The following is a 26,454-nucleotide window of genomic DNA, read 5'->3' as shown; positions in this document are numbered from 1 at the left end:
GGAAGTGGTGGAGGTGGAGAAAGATCTGGGTGTATTAATCAATTGGAGGTCGTAGTCATCCTGTAAATGTGATGTGGCCATAACAAAGGCTAATGTAATCGTAGGGTGCATTAGATGAGGTATTTCTAGAAGAGATAGAGAAGTGTTATTACCATTATACAAAGCACTGATGAGACCTCATCTTGAATACTGTGTAGTTCTGGTCTCCCATGTTTAAGAATGATGAATTCAAACTGGAACAGGTGCAGAGAGAGGCTACTAGGATGATCAGAGGAATGGAGAACCTGTCTTATCAGAGGAGACTTAAGGAGCTTGGCTTGTTTAGTCTAACCAACCAAAGGCTAAGGAGAGAGATGACTGCTCTCTATAAATACATCAGAGGGATAAACACCAGAAAGAAGGAAAAGTTATTTAAGATAAAGAACAGTGTTTGCAAAAGAATAAATAGATATAATAAACTGGCCATCAATAAGTTTAGGCTTCAAATTAGACGCAGATCTCTAACCATCAGAGAAATGAAGTTCTGGAACAGCATCCCAAGGGGAGTAGTGGGGGCAAAAAACCTAACTGGTTTCAAGACTGAGCTTGGTAAGTGTATGGAGGGGATGATATGTTGAGATTGCCTATGCTGGCTTGTGGCCCATCTGCAACTGCTAGTGGCAAACATCTCCAACGGCTGGAGATGGGATGCTAGATGGGGAGGGCTCTTCTTTTCCAAGTCTGTGTCTAGCTGGTGGGCCTCACCAACATGCTTATGGTCTAACTGATTACCATGCTTGGGGCTGGGAAGGAATTTTCCCCAGGTCAGATTGGCAGAGATCTTGGGTGATTTTTTTTTTCCTTCTTCTGCAGCTATTCCAGAGCACTTACCTATGGGTAGATTTAAAGTGTCTAACTTGTTTTGCTGGACAGCATATGTTCACTTTAGTACAGACACATGCAACTGTCCAGATAGCTGTATTTTATGATCAGCTGATAACAATAATTTCTACAGTGAAGACACTGAGACAGCAAAACCTTGTCTGATGGTAAGATCGAGACCTTGCTGACTCTCCTGGAGTGAAGAGAACATTCAGGTTCATTTAGATTTTTCTAAACGTAAACAGAATGTGTTTCAGGGAAATCTCTAATCATTTTGCTGGAAGCAGGCTTCAGCATACTGCTGGCCAGTGATGAAAGGCTATAAAGAGCTTAACAAATAAAACTGCTAACATCTTTTCAATGCCAGAAAATAATATTATTGCTCTTCTTGCAAGTATCTCTTGTATCTATGGCTGGGTCCCAGTGCAATTTCAGGAGGTGGTACATATGTTGCTCTGAACAAATGCCTTGTCTACACTAGTAAAAATCAGAGTTATAAATACCTACCTGTGTATAGTTACTGGTGGGTCGCAATGGAGGAAGCAATAGTAAGAGCTCGGGCTTTTTTACTGCCATTGGCAACATGGTTACAGTTATGATTCTACTGTTGTAGTGAAGTTAAGGGTCTACTTCCACCCAGAGTGAGGGGGAGAGAGAGAAACTGTATCACAATTGCTGAGGAAATAGTTCTGTTATTGTGTGTGCACTGTGAGAATGAGCTACATGTTGCTGCAATCTTCTAATCATTGTCCTGATAAAATCCCATTCTTAAGTTAGAAGAGTAAGAATTATTTTAATCAGAGTTATTATCACCGTTGGTTTTCATCCTTGATTGATTTTCATTATTTATTGGGGGTTTTTTTGTTATAGCATCTGCTTTCTTTAATTTATTGTCTTGTACATATTAATTTTTATGTATCACATATTACATGTTGGTTGATGTTAAAAGTGTGTGGTTAGAGTCTTGACTTCTCCACCCACAACAATCTGATTCCTACTAGTGAGTAAGAAGACAGATGCCTCTGGAAGGAGAATTTGGGTGACAACACTAATTTGAATACATTTACCTGATTGTACTTGAGAATAAGCTGACAGTAATAAAATCACCAAGCTAGTGCTTCTGTGCAAGCCTGGAAAAGACACTGAGTGCACAACGGTTTCCGCAAGGTAGGAAAGCAGTACTAAGTCGCCTTGTCTTGATTTGCCTGGTATTAATATTTTGGGGTGAAGGTCTTTTGGACTGGAAAAGGTTTAATCTAAAAAGGTGGTGTTTTTAAAAAAAAAAAAAAAAAAAAAAAAACTGAACTCAGCGTAGCTTTTGTTTTTATAATATATTTGATTTATATAACATTTGTGAATGGTAAAAGGTCTAAAGAAAAATATCCATTATTAGCAGGAACACAAATCTTTAAAGTGAAAATAGTATGTAGCAGGTTGTTCCTGATTACACCAGATTTTATTGTTAATTCTAATAGATTTCATGATAGGAAATGTGTACTTGAAGCCAGGGTAGAGACCTGAAATGAGCTTTGAGGCAGAACTTGGCTCTGCCTTTCATATACAGAGGATTGTGGGTGGTAGGAGTATATTCTGATTTTAGAACAATGCCATTTTCTGCTCATTGCTGTCTTGCTTTAAGCTAGGTTTTCCCCTGTGCTGATAAATGAAGGCTGTAGGCTGCCCCTCCCCCATTTTTTCTTAGTAAAAATAATCACTCATACAGTAACTAGTTTGAAGAAGCTTACAGCAGCAAGGTGTAGCTGCTTTGTTTCTGCTATCTGCTAACAAAGGCAAGTGATGAATTGGCAAATGGAAAGCAGAGCTGGATCCAGAAAGAGGAGAGAGAAATCAGATTATCACATACTCCAGTTATTTCAGAATGTGTGTGTAACATCTTACATTTTATTCTTTAATTAATCAATCAAATTGGGAGACTGCCTAGGGTGACTGTCATTTGGGATTACAAAACAAAAACACTTTTTTATCACAAGTGACATAGTTGTGTTCTTCCTCAGACTGTTAGGGTCAGAAATTGTTGTCTCTATGTTAATGAAGCAATTTTATGGCAAATCAAGGTCACCTGGAGATCCTCTAACCAGTATTGAAAGACTTTCTTGAGAGATTTCTCTGTGAGACATGAAAGAAATACAGTCACAAGTCAACCCCCTCCTCTTCACAGTGGCTTTTGTTGGTTGGCTGATGTTTTAGATAGGTGAATTTAAAAAAAAAAGAAAAGAAAAAAATTAAATAACATTCAAATTACAATAAAAACATAATTTATAAAAGAGATGTGGAATTGGTGCCAAAGCACTATATGTCTGCTAAAGATGAATCAATCTTTGATTGCTATTTTTGTGTCGTCTTTCCTTTTTAATTTTCTTCATGCCTTTCAGTCTCTCTTGTTGTCAGGGCCACAGGGGTAACTAGTATTTGTTTTGAATGTGATAAATAAGTACAAACTCCACTGATACAATCCCTTGTTTATATAGGATTTTCAGCACAGGTTCATTTGGAAACATTTCTCAAGACAACTCCCTTTTCATCCCTTTCCCAAATGTATTATTCACTGGTTCACTTTAACAAGGAGCAGTGATCCTTCCTCCCTTCTCAATTGAATTAAACCCTTAGATTCTAGAATACAGAAATAAGACAGTTACTGTTAATTCTGTACTTGTGTGCTGTGCACAAGATAATAGCAGTTCATTAGTCTCCTATTCATTTTGGTTGGGACATCTGTAAATTGTTGTGAAATTTGTCTTTTCCTAAGGCACTCAATCACTGTGTAGTGAAGATTGCTGTTCATAAAATGTCTGGAAGTTTTCACTTGGATGAAATTTTTTATATATTTTTTGGGAAAACCCTTTCCCTCTTTTTTTCCTGACACTTCCCCCCCCTTTGTTTTGAATTCCTTTTTGTAGGCCCACTTTCAGAATCCTTCCAGTGAATTCAGTTACGTTTCCACCAGGCATCTAGTTCTGAATGGTCTAAGATGTTATTGCTTTCCATAGCTCAGGTAATTCAATTCTATGAGTGGTAAAGGGAAGTTTCCCTACCCACTAAGCAAAGCTGTTTGAGAGCTGAACTAGCTCTCTCCTCTCATTTTCACTGAAAGTGTAAAAGTATAAATCTGAATGACAGATATCACATCCTTATGATACAGCAGATTGTGTGGCAGCAGCTACCTTCTGTTACTTGGGAAGTTACTTTTCTGTCAGAGACATGGCAGTCATTTTCATTTACTGAAGAAGCTATTAATAGTTTGACAAGATGCTGGCTAAGGGAAAGAGGAGGCAATTTCTTGAATCTATGTTAAGTTTGCCCTCTGGAGTGATTGAGTTACAATTAGCACACCAGAAGTTTTTAATAAGACTACCTTAAATTTATTATTCAGAAGTGTTAGCACTTTTATTGTCCAGTTTTGTACTGTATCAATATTGCTATGGTTTTTCCTGTGTCTTCTGTAGCTTAGAGAGGGCATACATTTTTAGGAAAGTGTTCTGATAAACTGAAATTCACAGGACACTACACTTTTAGTCCCTTTTACTTAGACTTAGGGCTTGTCTATACAAAAGTTTGAGAGAGAGAATCAAAATAAACTAAAGGTGTGAATTTAAAGTGGGTTAGTTAAACCACATTAAATTCCTGTGTGGACAGTGTTCTTCTGAATTTAAGGGGTTTAAACTGGGTTAAGTTCAATTAACCTGGCTTGAAAACAGTTGTGTATACTCAGCACAATCGGTCACAGTGCATTAACTCCACATTTATTGCAAACTTTGGAGTCCTTCTGCAAAGTGAACCAAGTTTGCTGCAGATTGAATTAGTTCTGTGTGTTTGTGTGGACACAATGCTGTTGTGCACCATTTTCTCATGTGTCCATCAGCTATCACACACTGCTGTGTGAATGACAGTTACTGACCTCTCTCTTTCCCTGGCCACGTCCAGACTAGGGTATTAAAATCGATTTTAGATACGCAACTTCAGCTACGTGAATAACGTAGCTGAAGTCGAATTTCTAAAATCGAGGTACTCACCCATCTAGACGGCGCGGCATCGATGTCCGCGGCTCTCCGTGTCGATTCCGGAACTCTGTTCGGGTTGATGGAGTTCCGGAATCGATGTAAGCGCGCTCGGGGATCGATACATCGCATCCAGACTAGACGTGATATATCGATCCCCGAGCAATCGATTTTAACCCGCCGATGCCGCGGGTTAGTCTGGATGTGGGCCCTGTGTGCTCTTCTCTGCTTTGGTATTAAGTTGCCAGGATGTCCCTGTCATAGTTCATGGCAACTGTACCTCTGTTTCCCCTCTGGCCCAGAAAGGACATGTACTTCTAGGCTTCTGGCTCCTCAACTGTTACCACTCTTGGGTTGAGATCCATCTCTCTCTCCCTTCTAAACTGTTTTTTTCCAGGCTGCACAGTTCCCTGCACACAGTTGTTCCCAGCTAGCCAGACTACTTAAACAGCCAAGTATCAGAGGGGTAACTATGTTAGTCTGGCTCTGTAAAAGCAGCAAAGAGTCCTGTGGCACTTTATAGACTAATAGACGTATTGGAGCATGAGCTTTCATGGCTGAATACCCACTTCGTTGGATGCATGGGTATTCACCCACAAAAGCTCATGCTCTAATACGTCTGTTAGTCTATAAGGTGCCACAGGACTCTTTGCTGCTTAAACAGGCCTAGTGTGTGTGCTTTGCTTTCTCTTCCGAGGCTATAAACATAACTGCCCACAATTAAGTTACCACATAGTTCTTTATAAGCAAGCATATTTATTCTTAAGGTGAAAACATTACAGAGAAAACATATTGAAAACAATCAAATAACCTACACACATACTAATAAGCTTGCCAGAGACCACCCCCTCAGCTCCAGCAAGGACTTGAGCAGGAGTCAGTCCTTTGGACCTTATAATGTGGTTTCCTGTGGTTATAAGTTCATAACAGTCATAGCATAGAACAAATGTCCAGACTGCGCAGATCAGCCTGGTTTTTGTGTGTGTGTGTGTGTGTGCGCGTGTGTGTGTGTAATACAATTTGGGCCTTTGATCTCCAGCCTTTGGGAACAGGTGATTAGCAGAAAATGGTGCTCTCTTCAGGGCATAGATTCAAAAGTTTGGATCATTAAATATCTGGTGGAAGGCATTTGGATTCACCTCCCCCTAGATATTTCCCAGGAATTTCACTTTGCACACATGATCCAAAAAAAATCGTTCTCTGCCCCATTGTTCAATATAGTCCTGTGATCATCCTGGCCTATAATAATATATAACCGTGGCATTTAATACAGTGGACTCAAATATATACATAAACATTATTCAGTAAGGCAGTGGAAGCCAACGTGGTGCCCGTGGGTGCCATGGCGCCCGCCGGGGCATTTATGTGTGCCCGCCTAGTGCCCAGCAGGGGGGAGAGGCAGCGGCCCCTCCCCTGCCGGGGACAGAGAACTCCGAGGCTGCAGGCACCGATGTTCTCGGTCCCTGGCAGGCGCAGGGCCGCGGCTTAAGCTGGAGAGAAGCCACGGCCGGGGACAGAGAACACTGCAGGCTGTGGGCTGCAGGCACCGTGTTCTCTGTCCCCAGCAGGCGCAGGACCCGCCTAGTGCCCAGCAGGGGAGAGAAGCAGGGGCCCCGCACCTGCTGGGGACAGAGTAGTCTGGGGCTGCAGGCTATGGGTGCGAGCATTCTCTGTCCCTGGCAGGTGTGGGGCTGTGGCTTCTCTCCAGCTTCTCCAGGGCTGCAGGCTGTGGGCGCAGGTGTTCTCTGTCGCCGGCAGGCGCCAGGCCGCAGCTTCTCTCCAGCTTAGAAGCCGGAGAAAAGCTGCGGCGCCGCCGCTGCCAGGGACAGAGAACTCCAGGGCTGCAGGCTGCGGGCGCCAGTGTTCTCGGTCCCTGGCAGGCGAGGGGTGGCGGCTTAAGACGGAGAGAAGCCGTGGCCCTGCGCCTGCTGGGGACAGAGAACTCCAGGGCTGCAAGCTTCATTCTATGTTAAAGTAAAAATAATAAATATATTTGGACCAGCAGTTCAACAATGTTTTACTTTTTTAAAATAAATAAGATGAAAACCTTTTGATATTTGATTTGTAAAAACTCAATTTTTCTTACAGGTAGATAAAAAAGAGCAAATTCACATGGAAAGGTGAAAGAGTAATTGCCGAATAATTTAATTAATACCTTTTACATGTAAAATTACCCTTTTTATCTTATGGATTCATATATTATGTAATATTAAATGTTTTTCATATTATTTAATGTAGAAATACAAAATAAACCTTGAAAAATTGTTGGTGCCCGCCACACTCTTCTGAAAACATGAATGTGCTACTGACCACAAAAAGGTTGGGGACCACTGCAGTAAGGTTTTTCAAGGATACTTCAGGAAATGGCCACATCTGTCGCACCATTTAAAAGTTGCAGGGGGCCAGATTTTTCCGATTTATCTCTGAATTCCACTGTATCAGCATTGCTGTGATTCCACTATAGAAGCCCTATAGAATGCTTTGCGCAGCTGCATGGACATGTGCTGAGACAATGGTTCTTATCGCTATCTGGGATGAAGTGTCAGTACTGGAAGTAGTTGTGAATAGAACAAAAATAAAGATTTGTTTGTGGACATTGCAAAGCAGATGAGTGGGGTGGTGAACAGTGCTGGATAAAGACAAGCAGCTCAGAAGGCCATATATTAAAATTAGTGATGAGAAAAAAAAATCCATTTGGGCACATGTACCAGAACTGGACAGGATTTTACATAACTACGTAACCACCCAACACAGAGAGGTTTTGGAATCTGCAGCCTTTTCTCTTCCCTTCCTTCCTCACCTCTTTCTTCGTCCCCCCACTACGAATAACTAGCAAGACTATGAGGGAATAAGCACAGAGAGGCCAGTGGGGAGCTGTTCCCTAACAGTCAGAATCTCCTTGGGACTGAGATCCCAGATAGAAAGCCAACCCGATTCCTGTCCTGCAGCACTGAGCCTGAATCCCAGCCAGAAATCCAGACCAGGACCCAAGAGGCAGATCATCTGGCAGGAACTGTAGTGTGTAAGAGTACCTATCTTTACAATTTATTTTTGTGCTGCCATGCTAATTTCTGTTATGGGTGCCTCATGGCCTCAGCTATATTAGGGGGATGTGAGCTGGGATCCTTTGAGTCTCCAGGCCTGCCTCCCTCCTTTGCACACACTGTCTGCTTGGTACCCCTGCAAGTGTTTCCAAGTTGGCAGCTGCTCCACGTGAGTAATTTCCATTTGTCATATGCTAAAGTACTGACTATTGATTGTTTTGAGGACCATGGAGGGCAAATACCCATCTACTTATTTTCCTTCTCTTCCCCTCCCCTCCCCTCCCCTCATGTGTCCTGCCCAGTGAATGCTCTTCCTCTGCCTTGCCCCCCACAAAGCCTCCCTGAGCAACTCCTCTTTGTCATCTCAAAATGGTGGTTGGCAGCATGGTGCAGCTGTAGCCTCTACCTCACTCCCCTTCCACAGCAGATTCAGTGTGCGCAAAATTCACTGATGATTACAGGAAAAGTTTGCATAGTTTCTCAGTTTACATGAGGTACGCATGGATATCACATGCCTATAAAGATACAAAAATTACTGCTCCCCACAGAGATACAAATGCCCTGTAACAAGCATTCTTATGGGAAAAGAATTGACAGTCATTGCAGAACCCTATCTGATTTTCTCTGCACTTTCTTCATGTCTGCAGGGGAGATAAAGCAGAATCTAAGACTAAGAAATTGCTCTGTTTTTGTCCTGATGTTATGGGGGATAGCCAAATAGTGACTTTCCCCCGGTAAAGCTCACAGCTCCCTTTTACTTCTGCAAGAGACATTTCAGGGGTGTGGCTGCATCTTGGTGAATAAATTTTACAGCATATCATGCCTGCCCTTTTCCTTTTTGAATAAGGCCATTCTTTGCCTCCTAGTCACTGGTCTCGCTGTAATGTCATTGAGAGTCAGGACAGCTGAAGAGGGTTAATTATCCAGTTCACATCCAGATGCTGCCTCCTGCTTTCCCTAACACATGGTATTGGATGGGTATGAAAGCACCTCCAAGGCAGAACACAACTGCAAAGCCAGACCAGCAACATAATTCCCATCCCCAGCCTCCAAGGCATAGTGGCAAAGCCAAACAGTATATATTGTGCACACACACACATCCCATTGCACCCAGCACTCTCCTTAACATCTCTGTCCTTCCAGAATCTCAAGAAGGTAAAGTCACAAATGTATATTAAAAAATGCTATCATAGCTTGTCTGGAATAGGAGCCTTTTTTTTCTTGCTTTCACAGCCAGCACACCTGCAGTTGCATGACCCTCAAGACCAGGGCTTCTATTGACTGCTGAGTGGCTGGCCAACCTGAGGAGACAAAAACTTAAAACTTGGGACAAAATGTTGTGGATCTCATTACATAATCTTTACTATTTTTTAAAATGTATTTATTTAAGACATGGAGGCAATATTTGTGGCCAGAAAGGGAGCTCTCACAAGAGATTATGGCAGTGGCCAAGGATAGTGTGGTAGTTGCTAGGGAAAGTATTACCATGGCCAAAGAGAGTGAAAAAAGACACGGAGATACAGAGGCAACTCATAGGTTCAATACTAAGCCAAAATGCCGTACTTAAAAGCATATTGCTGTTGGGGCAGCAGACACAGCAGTCCTGTAAACCAGGATTCAGTCATGTTCTTCAGCCCCTGGACAATACACAATACTGGGAATCATAAAAGATTAGGGTTGGAAGAGACCTCAGTAGGTCATCTAGGTCAACCCCCTGCTCAAAGCAGGACCAACACCAACTAAATGATCCCAGCCTGGGCTTTGTCAAGCTGGGCCTTAAAAACCTCCCAGAATGGAGATTCCACCACCTCCCTAGGTAACCCATTTCTGTGCTTCACCACTCGCATAGTGAAATAGTGTTTCCTAATATTCAACCTAGACCTCCCCCACTGCAGTTTGAGACCATTGTTCCTTGTTCTGTCATCTGCCACCACTGAGAACAGCCGAGCTCCATCCTCTTTGGAACCCTCCCGTCAGGTAGTTGAAGGCTGCTTTCAAATCCCCCCTCATTCTTCTCTTCTGCAGACTAAACAAGCCCAGTTCCCTCAGCCCCTTCTCATAAGTCATGTGCCTCATCCCCCTGATCATTTTCATTGCCCTCCGCTTGACTCTCCAATTTGTCCACATCCTTTCTGTAGTGGGGGGCTCAAAACTGGATGCAGTACTCTAGATGTGGCCTCAGCAGTGCTGAATAGAGGGGAATAATCACTTCCCTCGATCTGCTGGCAGTGCTCCTACTAATGCAGCCTAGTATGCCATTAGCCTTCTTGGCAACAAGGGCACATTGCTGACTCATATCCAGCTTCTCATCCACTGTAATTCCCAGGTCCTTTTCTGCAGAACTGCTGCTTAGCCAGTTGGTCCGCACCCTGTAGCGGTGCATGGGATTCTTCCATTCTAAGTGCAGGACTCTGCACTTGTCCTTGTTGAACCTCATCAGATTTCTTTTGGCCCAGTCATCCAATTTGTCTAGGTCACTCTGGACCCTGTCCCTACCGTCCAGTGTATCTACCTCTCCCCCCAGCTTAGTGTCATCTGCTAACTTTCTGAGGGTGTAATCCATCCCATCATCCAGATCATTAATAAAGATGTTGAACAAAACCAGCCGCAGGACTGACTCCTGGGGCAATCTGCTTGATATTTGCTGCTAACTAGAGATTGAGCCGTTGATCACTACCCATTGAGCCTGACAATCTAGCCAGCTTTCTATCCATCCAATAGTCCATTAATCAAATCCATACTTCTTGAACTTGCTGGCAAGAATACTGTGAGAGACCATATCAAAAGCCTTGCTAAGTCAAGATATATCACGTCCACTGCTTTCCCCATATCCATAGAGCCAGTTATCTCATCATACAAGGCAATCAGGTTGATCAGGCATGACTTGTCTTTGGTGAATCCATGTTGACTGTTCCTGATCACTTTCCTCTTGTCCAAATGCTTCAAAATGGTTTCCTGGAGGACCTACTCCATTATTTTTCCCGGGACTGAGATAAGGCTGACTGGTCTGTAGTTCCCCAGGTTCTCCTTTTTCCCTTTAAGGATGGGCACTGTATTTGCCTTTTTTCAATTGTCCAGGACTACCCCCTATTGCCATGAGTTTTCATAGATAATGATCAGTGGTTCTGCAATCACATCAGCCAGTTCTCTCAGCACCCTCAGATGCATTAGATCTGGACTCATGGACTTGTGCATGTCTAGCTTCTCTAAATAATCCTTAACCTGCTCTTTCACCACTGAGGCTGCTCACCTTCTCCTCTTACTGTGTTGTCCAGGACAGCAGTCTGGGAGCTGACCTTGTCTGTGAAGATCAAGGCAAAAAAAGCATTGAGTACTTCAGCTTTTTCCACATCATCTGTCACTAGGATGCCTCCCCCATTCATTAAGGGTTGTACACTTTCCCTGACCTTTTTCTTGTTGCTTACATACCTGTAGAAACCCTTTTTGTTACCCTTCACATTTCTTGCTAGCTGCAACTCCAGTTGCATTTTAGCCTTCCTAATTACACCCCTGCATGCTTGAGCAATATTCATATATTCCTCTGTAAAAGCAGCAAAGAGTCCTGTGGCACCTTATAGACTAACAGACGTTTTGGAGCATGAGCTTTCGTGGGTGAATACTCACTTCATTAGATGCATGTAGTGGAAATTTCCAGGGGCAGGTATATATATGCAGGCAAGCTGGAGATAATGAGGTAGCTCAATCAGGGAGGATGAGGCCCTGTTCTAGCAGTTGAGGTGTGAAAACCAAGGGAGGAGAAACTGGTTTTGTAATTGGCAAGCCATTCACAGTCTTTGTTTAATCCTGAGCTGATGATGTCAAATTTGCAGATGAACTGAAGCTCAGCAGTTTCTCTTTGAAGTCTGGTCCTGAAGTTTTTTTGCTGCAGGATGGCCACCTTGAGATCTGCTGTAGTGTGGCCAGGGAGGTTGAAGTGTTCTCCTACAGGTTTTTGTATATTGCCATATCTGATTTGTGTCCGTTTATCCTTTTCCGTAGCGACTGTCCAGTTTGGCCGATGTACATAGCAGAGGGGCATTGCTGGCATATGATGGCGTATATTACATTGGTGGAGGTGCAGGTGAATGAACCGGTGATGGTGTGGCTGATCTGGTTAGGTCCTGTGATGGTGTCGCTGGTGTAGATATGTGGGCAGAGTTGGCATCGAGATTTGTTGCATGGATTGATTCCTGAGCTAGAGTTACTATGGTGCGGTGTGCAGTTACTGATGAGAATATGTTTCAAGTTGGCAGGTTGCCTGTGGGCGAGGACTGGCCTGCCACCCAAGGCCTGTGAAAGTGTGGGATCATTGTCCAGGATGGGTTGTAGGTCCCTGATGATGCATTGGGGAGGTTTTAGCTGGGGACTGTATGTGATGGCCAGTGGAGTCCTGTTGGTTCCTTTCTTGGGTTTGTCTTGCAGTAGGAGGCTTCTGGGTACACGTCTGGCTCTGTTGATATGTTCCCTTATTTCCTTGTGTCATAAACAGATAGCTAAGGGTTAATGTCTCTTTCACCTGAAGCACCTGACCAGAGGACCAATCAGGAAATTGGATTTTTTCAACTTTGGGTGGAGGGAAGTTTGTGCCTGAGTCTTTGTTTTCTGTCTGCCTGCTTTCTCTGAGCTTTGGGGAAGTAGTTTCTGTTTTCTAGTCTTCTGTTTCTAAGTGTAAGGACAGAGAGATCAGATAATGAGTTATATGGTTTCTTTTCTTTGGTATTTGCATGAATATAAGTGCTGGAGTGCTTTGATTTGTATTCTTTTTGAATAAGGCTGTTTATTCAATATTCTTTTAAGCAATCGACCCTGTATTTTGTCACCTTAATACAGAGAGACCATTTGTATGTATTTTTTCTTTCTTTTTTATATAAAGCTTTCTTTTAAGACCTGTTGGCGTTTTTCTTTACTTCAGGGAAATTGAGTCTGTACTCACCAGGGAATTGGTGGGAGGAAGAAATTGGGGGGGGGGGAGAACTGTGTGTGTTGAATTTGCTAGCCTGATTTTGCATTCCCTCTGGGTGAAGAGGAAAGTACTTTTTGTTTCCAGGACTGGGAACAGAGAGGGGGACTCACTCTGTGTAGTTTCACAGAGCTTGTGTCTGTGTATCTCTCCAGGAGCACCTGGAGGGGGGAAGGGAAAAAGGATTATTTCCCTTTGTTGTGAGACTCAAGGGATTTGCGTCTTGGGGTCCCCAGGGAAGGTTTTTCAGGGGGACCAGAGTGCCCCAAAACACTCTAATTTTTTGGGTGGTGGCAGTAAGTACCAGGTCCAAGCTGGTAACTAAGCTTGGAGGTTTTCATGCTAACCCCCATATTTTGGACGCTAAGGTCCAAATCTGGGACTAAGGTTATGACACCTTGTGCGGGTATTGTAGTTTTGAGAATGCTTGGTGGAGATTTTGTAGGTGTTGGTCTCTGTCTGAGGGGTTAGAGCAGATACGGTTGTACCTCAGTGCTTGGCTGTAGACAATGGATCGTGTGATGTTCCCGGGATGGAAGCTGGAGGCATGAAGGTAGGCATAGTGGTCGGTAGGTTTTCGGTATAGGGTGGTGTTAATGTGACCATCGCTTATTTGCACCATCCTAGCCACCATGGATGTAGAGGCTCTCTACACAAGCATCCCACCCACAGATGGAATACAAGCTGTCAGGAACAGTATCCCTGACGATGCTACAGCACAACTGGCTGCTGAGCTCTGTGCCTTTATCCTCAAACACAACTATTTCAAATTTGATGACAATATATATCTCCAGATCAGTGGCACAGCTATGGGCACCCGCATGGCCCCACAATATGCCAATATTTTTATGGCCGACCTGGAACGCTTCCCCAGCTCTCGTCCACTCAAGCCCCTTCTCTGCTTATGCTACATTGATGACATCTTCCTCATCTGGACCCATGGGAAGGAGTCTCTGGAAAAATTCCACCACGATTTCAACAGCTTCCACCCCACCATCAACCTCAGCCTGAACAAATCTACACGGGAGGTCCACTTCCTAGACACCACAGTGCAAATAAGCGATGGTCACATTACCACCACCCTATACCGAAAACCTACCGACCACTATGCCTACCTTCATGCCTCCAGCTTCCATCCCGGGCACATCACATGATCCATTGTCTACAGCCAAGCACTGAGGTACAACCGTATCTGCTCTTTCTTTCTTTTGTGAGGTTTCTGAACTGAGTCATCTCATGGTCACTGCTGTCTAAGTTGCCCAGGAATACAAGTAACTCCTCCCTACTGTTCCATAGCAGCAGTGCTCCCAGAGGCCATTTCCTTCACGGAGTGAACAGACAATTGCATCTGGGCACCCAGCTCTTCTGAGCCCTCCAGGACTCCTGATAACTTTGAGCTGAATCATCCATCCTGTTACCCAGGATATATTTATGTGTATGGCACACCACATTAATATGTATTCAGGAATGACATTAACTACAATTGTGAATTGTATTTCTTTTCCCAGAATGCTGGTCACTCATGCTAAGATACGTCCTATAACACTCAATAGCTGAACTTTTCTCTTGGCGCAAGCAAATACAGAACTAGTCAGAAACAAAATGTATGAATAGAGTGTCTTGGTACAGGTAGGAGGTATCTCCACACCCCAGAAAACTCCTGGAATGTGGTATCCAAAACAAAGATAAGGGAGGTACAGGATGGTATGGGAAAACAAGTACAGAGTGGTGGGTGATGTATAGCATGCTTTCAAGCTTGTAAGCAACTGTACTGTAAATATAGGTAATCTTAGATGCGTATTTTTGAAGCAGACCTTCCATGTAAGGTAAGTACTGTGAGAGTGCTTCCCAGAAAGTGTGGTATACGTGTCTCCATTTCATTCTGTAATGCCTTGTCTTTGGCTAATAAGATGACTTAAGCTTGGCAGTTTGGTTTTCAGATATTTAAAATATCAAACCATAACTGGTAATTGGCTATACCTAGTTACCAATCCTCAGAAGTACCATGAACAGGAAGAGGCACAGGCAAAGCATATGCTTGCCTGTTACTTTAATGTTCCTTTTCCCCCAGAATTTTGTTTTGCCCTTTAGAGCACTGTTGCACTTTCAGTTTTAGCTTCACTGTTTTAAAGGTTTGTTTACAGTTGTTAGTTAATAGAGTTGTTTTAAAATGTATTGTTTTGTACTAAAATTATTTTATTATTGGTGCAATTAAAATGTAACATTGCTATATTGGTTGGAAACAACAGGAAAAAAACAACACATTCCAATCTATTCTACTAACAGTACCAGTTTCCTTTCAGACAGCCAAATGCACACTCCACTACTACTGTGCACTGCTGAGTCAGTTGAAAAAAATTCCTTCCATCCCAGTGGCCTGAGAATGGCTTCATTAACCAGGGAAGCAGAGGTTATTTTGCATTTCCTAAGATAACCGGAGAAGCCTCTGCACTATTAATGTCCACAGTGATCCTGGGGGCAAATATTCCTTTTTCCATTAATATAAATAAACCTGAGTTCTGAAAGATCCTAGCATTGTGGAACCTTCCAGACCACCCTGCATTTGTCTGTAAACCTGCTATAGTGGTCAGCCAACCCTTGGAGCACTATGGAGAAATAACCCTTTGTGTTTATAAATTCTGTGCTATAGTGATGTGACAATTTATTGGTACATAATGCCATTAGCTGTCCCAATACAATTTGGGAATACCATGCATACAGAAAGAGACAGTTGCCTGAGAATACCAACTTTTATAACCTGATGCAACAGTACAGTAACTCCTCACTTAACATTGTAGTTATATTCCTGAAAAATGTGACTTTAAGTGAAATGATGTTAAGTGAATCCAATTTTCCCATAAGAATTAATGTAAATAGGGGGAGTTAGGTTCCAGGGCAGCTTCTCCTACTCTGCAAGCATCAGGGGCGGGGGCCTCAACCCTCAGCCCGCTTACTCCACCCCTTCCCCTAAGCCCCCACCCTTGACCCTCCTCTTCTCCCCCCCACCTTCTCCCCCTTTACTTTACATGCTGCGTCCTGGCTCCTCCCCCCTCCCTCCTGTCCCTTCTAAACACCGCAAGCCAGCTGATTGCCGCATTCGGGAGGGAAGTGGGGGGAGGCCTGCCAATTCCCCACTCCTCCCTCCTACTTAGAGCAGTCAGCTAGCTTGCCACGTTCGGGAGGCAGGGGAAGGAGGGGGAGCCTGCGTGCCTAGTCCTGGCTCCTACCCCCTCCCTCATGCCTCCAAAACGTTGCAAGCCAGCTGATTGCCACCAGCAGGAGATGGGGGAAGGTGCTGTTCTGAGGGGTCTGCTGGCGGATGGGAGGCTCGGGGGAGAGGGGCTGTAGGGAGGCTGCTAGCTGTGGAGAAAGCAGGCAGCCAAACAACGTAAGAGTGGAGCATTGCACAACTTTAAGTGAGTATGTTCCCTAATTGATCAGCAATGAAACAGTGTTAAGTGGGATGACTTTAAGTGAGGAGTTACTGTATCTTCGATGCTATGATAAATCTGCATGACAATAGACCCAGCAGTTGATTTCCTCACACTGAATTGGTTGGTTATGGACTGGTAGTTTTTAGGGGTGGCTAGCTTCCAAATGGCCATGATGATCTTTTTCTCCACAGGTGTGTGGCACTGGATGTTGGTACTGTCATGGCAGCTTTGGGGTTAGTTCACTGCACATCTCAAAAAAGGGGTTCCTTTCCTATCCTGAAATTCTCTCTTGACTTCTGGTCATCCAATATCTACAAAACAATCCTTTCCCACCAAACCACACTAGTTTCTTGAGTCCAGAAATGGTGCTGCATTGTGTGAAATTACTCCAGGACCCAGTTTTGTAGTATCAGCTGCTCAGTGTCCTCTTCTTTATGGTCCCTGTCCTGCTTTCTCCACTTCCGAATCTTTCTGCTGCTGGAGGAGCTGTTGCCACTGCTGCCACATCTGCTTCGTGGTGTGATGGGGAAAGTTCAAAGCCAAATTGATTCAGCTTTCATAGCTTAAATAGATCCCATGCAGCCTCTATGTATTTTATGATCACTATCATAGTGGTGCAGAGCAGCGTTTGGTCCGTGCTGACCGACAGCAACTTGAAAATGGGGCTATCCCACCCAGAAAGAAAATATGGGATGGGTACAGTGGAAACATGGGATTTTTTAAAAAATATGAGATTGCCTAGCTTCTTGCTTTGAATCCTGCAACTCACAGCAAGAAACATCCCAGAATGCACATTGCTCAGTAGTGAAGCAAAGGTCCGTGGGATGCTCAAAGAATACCTTGTCCTCAGTATGCAGCAAGCTGTTGTGTGTACATGCTATGCAATTTGAAAGATGGAACGTGTGCTCCATATGCATGCCATTGGTGTGGCTCCTATGCGTGTGTTACCTGACGCTCACGAAAAAGCTTCAGGTTAAACCCGCTTTGTAGATGAACCCTAAGGGTATGTCAACATAGCACAGTAAATCCAGATCTGTATGACCCAGGTGTGCAGATTTGGTGTTTCCAACCCTGTGCTTCAGCATTCACATTGCTTTGGAAACCCAGGTCTCTCAACTGTGCTGGTGTGTTCATACTGCACTATGCAGAGTTGAGTCAGAACTTCAGCTTCTGCGGGCATATACCATCATATCCCAGCATTCTTAGTGCCTTCACCAGCTGTACCTGCTCTAGGGCTTGGTTCGTTGTGGGAGAACTTGTCTGTCCCTCCTGCAGGAGTTGATTGGAAGTGTTTTGTGTGGTTTTAGCCTGCCAACACATCCAGCTGAGCCATTTTGTGTCCATATGCTCCTGGCAGTCAGAGCCAGGATCTTGTCCCAACATGGATCCTGACCCACTGGAAGAACTTCCCCATCTCACTATCAGTTCTATTTTTGGAATCACACATGGAATCTGTGAGGTGCTCATGGATATTTCAGTGGCAGGTTTTTGACCTACCAAAGGCACTTTCCGGAGGTGGGTACTGCCATGCCAGTTGTGATCCAGCTAATGCTACTCAAGCCTGTTGCCTTAGCTGCAGATTTCCCCTGTATAGACTGGCCTTTCTGGAGCAGGGCCGCAAGTGTGAACTGGTGGGATCATGTTACTATGTGGACCTGGGATGACCAACAGCGGGTCCATAACTTTCGTATGAAGAAGCAGATGTTCCTTGAGGTTTGGAGCAGCTTGCCCCAACCCCAAGCACCACATCGTCTACATGAGGGAGGCCATGGTATTCCAGTTGCAGGTCACTATACCTGTCTGGAAGCTGGCTACCCCAGAATGCTATAGGCCAGGAGTGGGCAAACTTTTTGGCCCAAGGGCCACATCGAGGTTGCAAAACTGTATGGAGGGCCAGGTAGAGAAGGCTGTGCTGCCCCAAAGAGCCTAGCCCCTGTCCCCTATCTGACATCTCCCACTCCTGCCCCCTGACTGCCCCCCTCAGAACACAACACCCATCCAAACCCCCTGCTCCTTGTCCCCTGACTGCCCCCTCCCAGGATCCCTGCCCCTAATTGCCCCCGGGACCCCACCCACTATCTAACTGTAGTGGGCCACTGCCCAGGGCCGTCCTCAAACAGCGCTTCCTACTACAGACCCAGGATTTGCTGTAGCTGCTCCAGCTGCGTAGCTATTTAGTTACTCGTCTCGGCACCATTGTCACCTCTTGCACTGCATCTGATGGCTGTCTGTCCTGTGGCAGTGTCTGGGTCTCAAAAATCATAAGGGTGCCATCCTTGCTTAGCAGATTGTCATGCCTCACTCTGGGGCCCACTGCTTGTTACAATTCCCAGTACGCCATCAAATTCTTTGTGAAAGGGACAGGAAGATGAGTATTTCAGAGGCGCTCTGAATTTTTGACTTTGCAGTAGTTCAGAGGTTGGCAACCTCTGGCATGCGGCTCGCCAGGGTAAGCACCCTGGCGGGCTAGGCCAGTTTGTTTACCTGCCGTGTTGGGCCAATGAGGGCGGCAGGAAGCAGCGCAGGCAAGGGATGTTCTGGCCGCAGCTTCCTGCCACTCCCATTGGCCTGGGACAGCGAACTGCGGCCAATGGGAGCCGTGATTGGCCAAACCTGCTGACGCAACAGGTAAACAAACTGGCCTGAATCTCTCCATCAGTCTCTCCTTATGCTGTGCAGCTGTTCTCTCTCTTTCCACCCTTGCATCCTTATCCTTCTGGAACTCTAGCTGCTGATTCATTTTATCTGGAATCTCTCCCATTTCAACTCATCTTAGACTCTTTCTCTTTGCCTGCAATAGGTGAATCTCCCCCAGGCTGCGGTGGCATGTTTTTCCTGTGCAAAGTGCCTTGAAAGAGGGGGAAAAAAAAAAGTACAGTATTGACAGTGGAAATTTGTTTTACATTGTCTCCTCTGTCAAAGGGGCTGCTTTCATTCAAGGTCAAAACATAATACCTTTATCATCTGGCTTTATTTTCTTCACATACAAAACAGTAGCCACTTCCCATGTCCTGTGGAGCAACACTGAAAGCCTTCGCACATCATGGTGAGGTAGATGTACAAAACATTGAAATGATTTCAACATCTGTAACTGGGCAAGCTCCTCTCCTGGTGTGAGGTCATTACCAGATAGTCATGGATGCCTCTTGATTGTCAACACCTCTCTGAGTTTTTATTTATGTTGCCACCACAAAGGCATCCTCACAATCCACGTGCAGCACTTCTGCTTCCAGTGTCCTTCAACCTCAGCCCTTTCTCCAGGGAGAGGACTTGATCTCATCATCCAGAGACCTGAGTTCCCCTGGCTTCTCCTAGCCCCTCTCTCCTCCTTTAGATGTCCTTCCTGTGCTTTTTAACTACTGTGACAAAGTTCCTCCTCTATCTTGGTGGGTCCTGCGCTTATTGGGTTGCCGACCCCTGCAGTAGTTTGTCTTCAGCCACTTGATTTGCTTTCTGCATTTTTCTGGGGTCTGATCAATTCCCAACACCACCAGCTGCTCACATATAGCTTTGAAGATCTGATCATTTCTTGTACTCTTAGTGAAATTGAATGTCTTTCTCGCTTTGTGCCAGAGGTTAACCAGAATCCATCTGTGTTCTGGCTAGCTAGCAACATGCTTGATGCAGGACTTTTTCTTATTGTTGGCCATAGGTAGTGCACACAAGGGTTAACAGTTTCCAGTTGAGCTCTGTGTGTGTGTGTGTGTGTGTGTGTGTGTGTGTGTGTAAATGAAGGGTTAAATGCTGAGCAGCTACATTTGAACCAAGTGGTTTCTTCTGGTTCTTCTAAAGTGAGTGGGAAGGTTTGGGATGGAAGGGCTTAGGAAAACAGCTCTAGAGAATAGTGGGATAGTGTTGGTGGAATCTCCAGACCTGAATCTGGTGACCTGAACTTGATCTGCATCCACACTGCAAAATGCTGGCCTTGGTCCCATACTCTTAAGTGGCCTTAATTAGGTATAGCTCAGATGAACCATATTAAAGCCATTTCAGTTCTGAATGAGAGGGTCCACACGCATTTAATGTGATTTGATTAATCTGCTTTAAATTCACACCTTTAGTTAGTTTGAATTAATTTTCCTGAGGCCTCATGTGGACAAGCCCTCAATGAATGTGCTTCAGATTCTGTTTTGGAAATAGTACAATCTGATTTGCATGCCCTTATCCAATGTGGCAAAGCAGGAATGAACAAACTAGTAGTCCATACACTGAGGATGACTTAATCAAACTGACTTTTTGTCAAGTTCTTGTTCAAAGAAATTGGCTACTTTGCTGTTTTATTTCAAGATCTAGAGCATAGTCTCTTGACAGTTGGTCAGCCTAATTTTATGATACTGTAGACTGCTGTGAAAGGGAAGAATCCTCCTCTGACTCATGTAGGAATAAGTGAACTAAGAAGGCTTTGCCATCTCTAGTTCCTGATTTAAAAAATCTGTGAGCTACTGTGTTTTGGTTTTGGTAGCCAAATAGCTTACTGTGTTATAAACTGAGTTCACTTCTCTGTGCCTGAGCTTTAGCAATGTTACTGCCAAACTTTGTGCATAGTCAACTGCTTAGATACATTGTGATCATTTCTTGAAGAAAGGGTTCAAGTGAACAAATACTTTCACCCTATTTACAGTTTTTGCTAGCAGTAGTTAGTGAACAGGACTTGAAAATCAGTCCCTAGAGCAAGGTGAAAATTTCCTGTGCTATTGCACCTTCTGAAATATATAAAGGAAACAGCAGTATACTGTTTGTACCTTGTCATTTAACCTTCTCTTTTTAAAATGTGATTCACTGCCTCTTGTTTTTTGTTCCTTTTTCTGCTTTTACTCCACTTTTTTCTTCTTTCCCTTAAACCAGAAACTGTTATCTTCTTTGCAGTGTTTTCGGTGTATGTTCCCAATTTTTTCTTCTCTCTACCTTTACCCTGTTACCTGTTCCCATATTATGTTTTGTAACACCTATAATTTTTTCTCTTTCCATTTATCCAAGCATCTCCTTTAGTACCATATTCTCTCTCTTAACTTATCCTATCAGTCTCTTCCATCTGGTCACCCAGAAAGATAACCTCATCACAAAACATATCACTTCCTACATTTTCTGCAGTCTCCTCACAGCTGCTGAAAGGAAGAAGGAACAGTGTTGGCTTTATTCTCGCCTTTCCCTGAGTTGCTCCAAGGATGATAATGAGGGATCTGCTGTTCTTGTCATGCCTTTTGTTTGTGGAGGGAGTCCTCACAGCATAATAGTTCTAGTGCCTGCATCTATTGCTGCTTAGAGCTTCACTGGCAGCAGCGACTTGACTCTTGTCAGTGTCACGGCTGACCACAGAGTTCTGAATGGCTGCAGTGTAGACTAGAAAGCCCCTCTGAGGAGTGACCGAGGCCCTGGAACTGTCTGTTAGTGAATTTAGAAAAACAGCACTTTATTAGTTTACACTGGGTTCATATTTACGGGATCATTTTTACAGCCAAGGGGTCTAGATATTTTATTTTTAAATGAAATCTCAAGTTGCAAAAGCTGAGGCACTTGCCCAGGAAAGATTCATACATGTCAAATGGGTTCAAATTTGTTTATGAAATTGAGTTTCCTGACAGAAGCTACAGTTTAGGGAGGGAGGGGAGCAATTTGAAAGGGGGAAAAGATTAAATTGTTCTTTTGGAGTTTAGACCATGGCCATAGGCAAAGAAATGATATGAAAAATGATGGAGGCGTCTCTGTTAGGTTTGTCATTTTTCATTGACAACAACGTAGAGAAAGAGCCTATAATCATAAAACTCACTTTAAGTTTGATTCTTGAGGTTTTGAAAAGTTGCATTTTTGACAGCTGCAAGTAGTTGGAAGTATTATGGAGAAATTGAGAAGTAACTAACAGGACACTTTCCGCTTGTGGTGGGTCAAAATGGAAGGAGGTTGTTGTTATTTTTTTTTGAGATATTGGGTATTGAATATGTTTTTTTTAATTGATACAGGTATGATGTCAAACACCATGAGTACGTGACTTCAGAAATGGACAACTGGATCTATTATAAATTGTGATTGGCCTTAAGCTGACTTGCAACCATAGAAAAACCTCACAGTATCTCTATCTCATTCCTGCTTGATTCTTATATAGTCACCTCACGCCACCAGTTCAATCATGTATGGAAGTGCTCGGTCAGTTGGTAAGGTTGAACCAAGCAACCAGAGTCCTGGGCGTTCACCAAGGTTGCCAAGATCACCGCGCTTGGGTCATCGTCGAACCAACAGCACAGGTGGGAGCTCTGGAAGCAGTGCTGGAGGTGGGAGTGGGAAAACGCTTTCCATGGAAAATATTCAATCCTTAAATGCTGCCTATGCCACATCTGGCCCTATGTATCTAAGTGACCATGAGAATGTGGGTGCCGACACCCCTAAAAGCACCATGACTCTTGGCCGATCTGGGGGGCGGCTGCCTTATGGTGTTAGGATGACTGCTATGGGTAGCAGCCCCAATATTGCCAGTAGTGGGGTTGCCAGTGATACTATTGCATTTGGAGACCACCACCTCCCTCCAGTGAGCATGGCATCCACTGTGCCTCACTCACTGCGCCAGGCCAGGGATAACACTATAATGGATCTGCAGACACAGCTCAAAGAGGTGCTACGAGAAAATGATTTGTTGCGCAAGGATGTGGAGGTGAAAGAAAGCAAACTGAGCTCCTCCATGAACAGCATCAAGACTTTCTGGAGTCCCGAGCTAAAAAAGGAGAGAGCCTTGAGAAAAGATGAAGCTTCCAAAATCACCATTTGGAAGGAGCAGTATAGAGTGGTGCAGGAAGAAAACCAGGTAAGTTATGCAAGGTCACTGTTGCATTGTGTGTGTGTCTATATGGTTTGGGGGGAGAGAGTAGGACTGAATCAGTGGGTTGTTTCTGTTTTACTCTTGGACTCTACGCTGGATTCCACCTCTAAGTTAGTTAGGCAGAATGGGTTGAGGGCTTTCCTGAGGTAATGGAATATGTTTAAAAAAAATATATTTTCAAACCATAATGCCACTTGTTGAACAAAAGTTATGCTAGCAGAATTCCAAGCCCTCTGAGCGTGGGTCACTTGATGTGCTGTTGTGTGTTATGTAGTATTTGGGTGTGGATTGATATTAACCAGTTAATTTATTTCCCTTTAAATATCAGGTTATTCTCTATTGATTGATATTTCTATAGTGCTTATTCCTGTAATATCTGAAGCATTTTATGTGTTAAAAATGTATCAGTTGCTGACAGAGGGTACTGTTGAACTGCTGCTGAACATTGTCTAAGTGAAGCCAAGGCTAAAGCGTATTTGGTACCATTTTAGAAACTGGCTAAAAATTGCAGGTATGGGGATTGTTGAAATGTTGCTGAACAGTTTGTCCTTGGCTCCGCTTGCTGTTATACTTTATTCAGCACTTGTTCAGCTGCACCTGTTGTCAGCAACTGAGTATTACTTGTAGTGTAGACTAGGCTGGAGTGCCTGACAAGATTAGATACATCGTTTACCTCCAAGAAGTTAGAACTCAACTTTCTGCTTTAATCTGGCTTCTTACAGAGAGTTGTGCCTAATTGATGCCTTCTGCAATCTGTGTTTTATGACATAGATGTGATTTTGTTTTTGTTTTGTTAGTGTGATAATGCAATCTGTTCATGTTTACACAAACTAAATCAGACTGTTTGGGCTGCACCCTATTAACAACTGTTGACCTCTGATTTAGTAGGGCTGACTGTACCTTAAACTTTCTGTGCTGTAATTTTACTCATTTGTAATGACTTGTCCAGCTATAAAGTGAATCCGTGATAGAGAATTTTAGTAATCTAGATTTTTCTTCTGGCACTCATAAAGAGCAAATTTTCACCTGTGGGGTATTAGTGTTTGTTCTGTTGGGCGTGAGGTGTTAACAAAAGCCATTCACTAACATTAAACTGTTTTAAACAAGATTTGGGGTTTGGTATACAGAGGCCTCAGTTGGTTAGTACTATGGTTAACATATAATTAAAAATACTTTTGAACTTTTATTAAAGATGCAGAAAAGGAAAAACAGTGTAAGCATTTGAAATGTAAAGTGTTAAATAAGGATTTCATTTTAGAGCATCCCCTGTTCCCTTTTCCTTGAGCTGGAAAGAGATTTTAGAAGGAAATTTTGTTTGACAGTCTCAGAGGGCTTGTCTACATTACCCGGAGGATCGACAGGCAGCAATTGATCCAGCGAGGGTCGATTTATCTCCTCTAGTGTAGATGCAATAAATAGACCGCTGAGTGCTCTCCCGTCAACTCTGGTACTCCACCAGAGTGAGAGGCACAGGCCGAGTCGATGGGGGAGCATTAGCTGTCGACTCACCACAATGAAGACACCGCAGTGAGTAGATCTAAGTACGTCGACTTCAGCTACGTTATTTGCAGAGCTGAAGTTGTGTAACTTAGATCGATTTCCCTGCACTAATGTAGACCAGGCATTAGATAGACAAGGTGGGTAAGTAATATCTTTTATTGGAATAGCTTTTGTTGCTGAGGGAGACAAGCTGTTTAGGGTATGGCTTTTAGCTGCCTCTTTCTGGTTATAGGCTTACAGTAGTGCTGTAAAATATGCAGTCCTGGCTGACTAAGCTGGACTCGTGTGAGACGGAATGAAAAAGGAGAGAGATAGGAAAGTAAAGAATAGGTAGGGAAGGAAAAGGATATATAGGGTTAGGGGAGACAGTCTCATATCCCAGATGGTGTTCAGGATTCAGCTGGAGCTTGTGGAAGTGATAATGTCATTTGATTCCCTTTCTCTGGCCCAGTCTGGTGCGGACACTTCTCAGGATGATGGACTGGTGTCCCAGAGCAGGGGTGGAGATGGCAGCCATGATTATGAAGGTCACTTCAGTAGCCAATTTTTCTCCTACAGTCTCTTTTTTTTTTTTTTTTTTTTTTTTTAATAACCCCAAAAGGGTTCCCCTCATTATTTTGTCCACCAATTAGGCCTGATTTCCTACATACTAATTTTGGTTAATTGGTTTTCAGTCTGACAGTGTTGTTATTTACCAGGCATTACAGTCCTGGAATTATATCTGTAGGCCTGCTGGTTTGTCCTAATTCAGTCTTCCTGTCTCCCTTTTGCAACTTTTTCCATCAGCAGTTTTATTATAGGTTATTGTGACACTATGAACTTTCACTTACTTTTTACTGTTGAGCTTGCAATTAGGGTAAATTTGTAGGCTTAATTATCACAGCAGGTTAGGTCGAGGACTTTAAAGTAAGCTATCACTTTCTAGTTAAAAGAATTCAATGTAGCTTCCCATCTAAACCCACACCAGCGAGACTAGAGATATCTCCTTGAAATCTCATGTTAGTTCTGAAGTCTTTGTTCCTCCTTTTCAGCAAATAAACTCCATCCCTTTTGATTGCTTTCCTTTATACCTTCTAGCTAATAGTTTAGCCAGTTGAGCTGGGGAACCATCCGTCCTCTCCATTAAGAAAAAGCCTTTTTTTCACGTGGCAAACCAGTCCTGTGTGCAGTCTCAGAGTTTACCCCTAATCTGGTTTTGATTTTTCACAACAATCAGGATATTTCCCTGTTGAATTTTCATCCATCTCACATCTTTTAAAGAAAATGTTTGCTCTACTTCAGATGTGATTAGAGCCTTGAAGCTCTACTGGCATACTCACTCCTTTATCCAATCCTTGTTTTAGCTTTGGAAGGTGGGTATGGTGGAAAGTGCCACAAAAAATAAGGTGACTGGCATATGTTTAAGATGCATTCTTTTCTATTTCTAGGTCAGCGTGGTTTAAAGTGAATTATTTCAAGATTTGATGTTTCTGAACTTCCATTCATTATGAAAATCTTGAAGGCAACATATAGCCTATGGCTGGCTTGTTCAATAACTCAAACTCTTCGGAACAATCAGTAGATTATTATGTTATAAAGAACATATGTAGAGATTGGAGAACACTGATTTTTTCCACATCATTTCTCCCCTCCTTCCCCTCACCAGCACCCTAATTAAACACTTACGGTTATTGCCAGGACTCTCTTCCCTAGGCGCCCACTGTAATTATTATCACAATGCTGGGATTATATAACTTTGGTCCAAAAAAGGAAGGGTGCAATTTAAAAGCAAAGTGAAACATGCAATGAGATGTAGAAACTAGGAATGCTAATTAATAGATTATAGTCAGAT

At 43.5% G+C, this 26,454-nt stretch overlaps 1 protein-coding gene across 8 annotated transcripts in view; it reads left to right on the top strand.

The window, feature by feature from the left end:
* ERC1 (ELKS/RAB6-interacting/CAST family member 1) overlaps positions 1–26,454 on the top strand; it is a 593,813-nt gene that overhangs the window by 9,008 nt on the left and 558,351 nt on the right. For 7 of the 8 annotated variants that reach the window (XM_030543051.1, XM_030543046.1, XM_030543042.1 and 4 more), the window contains exon 2: positions 22,273–23,108. In XM_030543051.1, coding sequence (XP_030398911.1) covers positions 22,440–23,108 — 669 coding nt within the window. In that variant the 5' untranslated portion in view covers positions 22,273–22,439. Of the gene's footprint in view, positions 1–9,154; positions 9,258–22,272; positions 23,109–26,454 lie in introns of all 8 variants that reach the window. The other variant, XM_030543036.1, reaches the window with a different exon arrangement.

The sequence above is a fragment of the Gopherus evgoodei genome, chromosome 1 (genome assembly GCF_007399415.2).
Source record: "Gopherus evgoodei ecotype Sinaloan lineage chromosome 1, rGopEvg1_v1.p, whole genome shotgun sequence".
NCBI classification, from domain to species: Eukaryota; Metazoa; Chordata; order Testudines; family Testudinidae; genus Gopherus; species Gopherus evgoodei.
The sequence above is the reverse complement of the archived record's forward strand: the minus strand, read 5'-3'. Positions and strand labels throughout refer to the sequence as shown.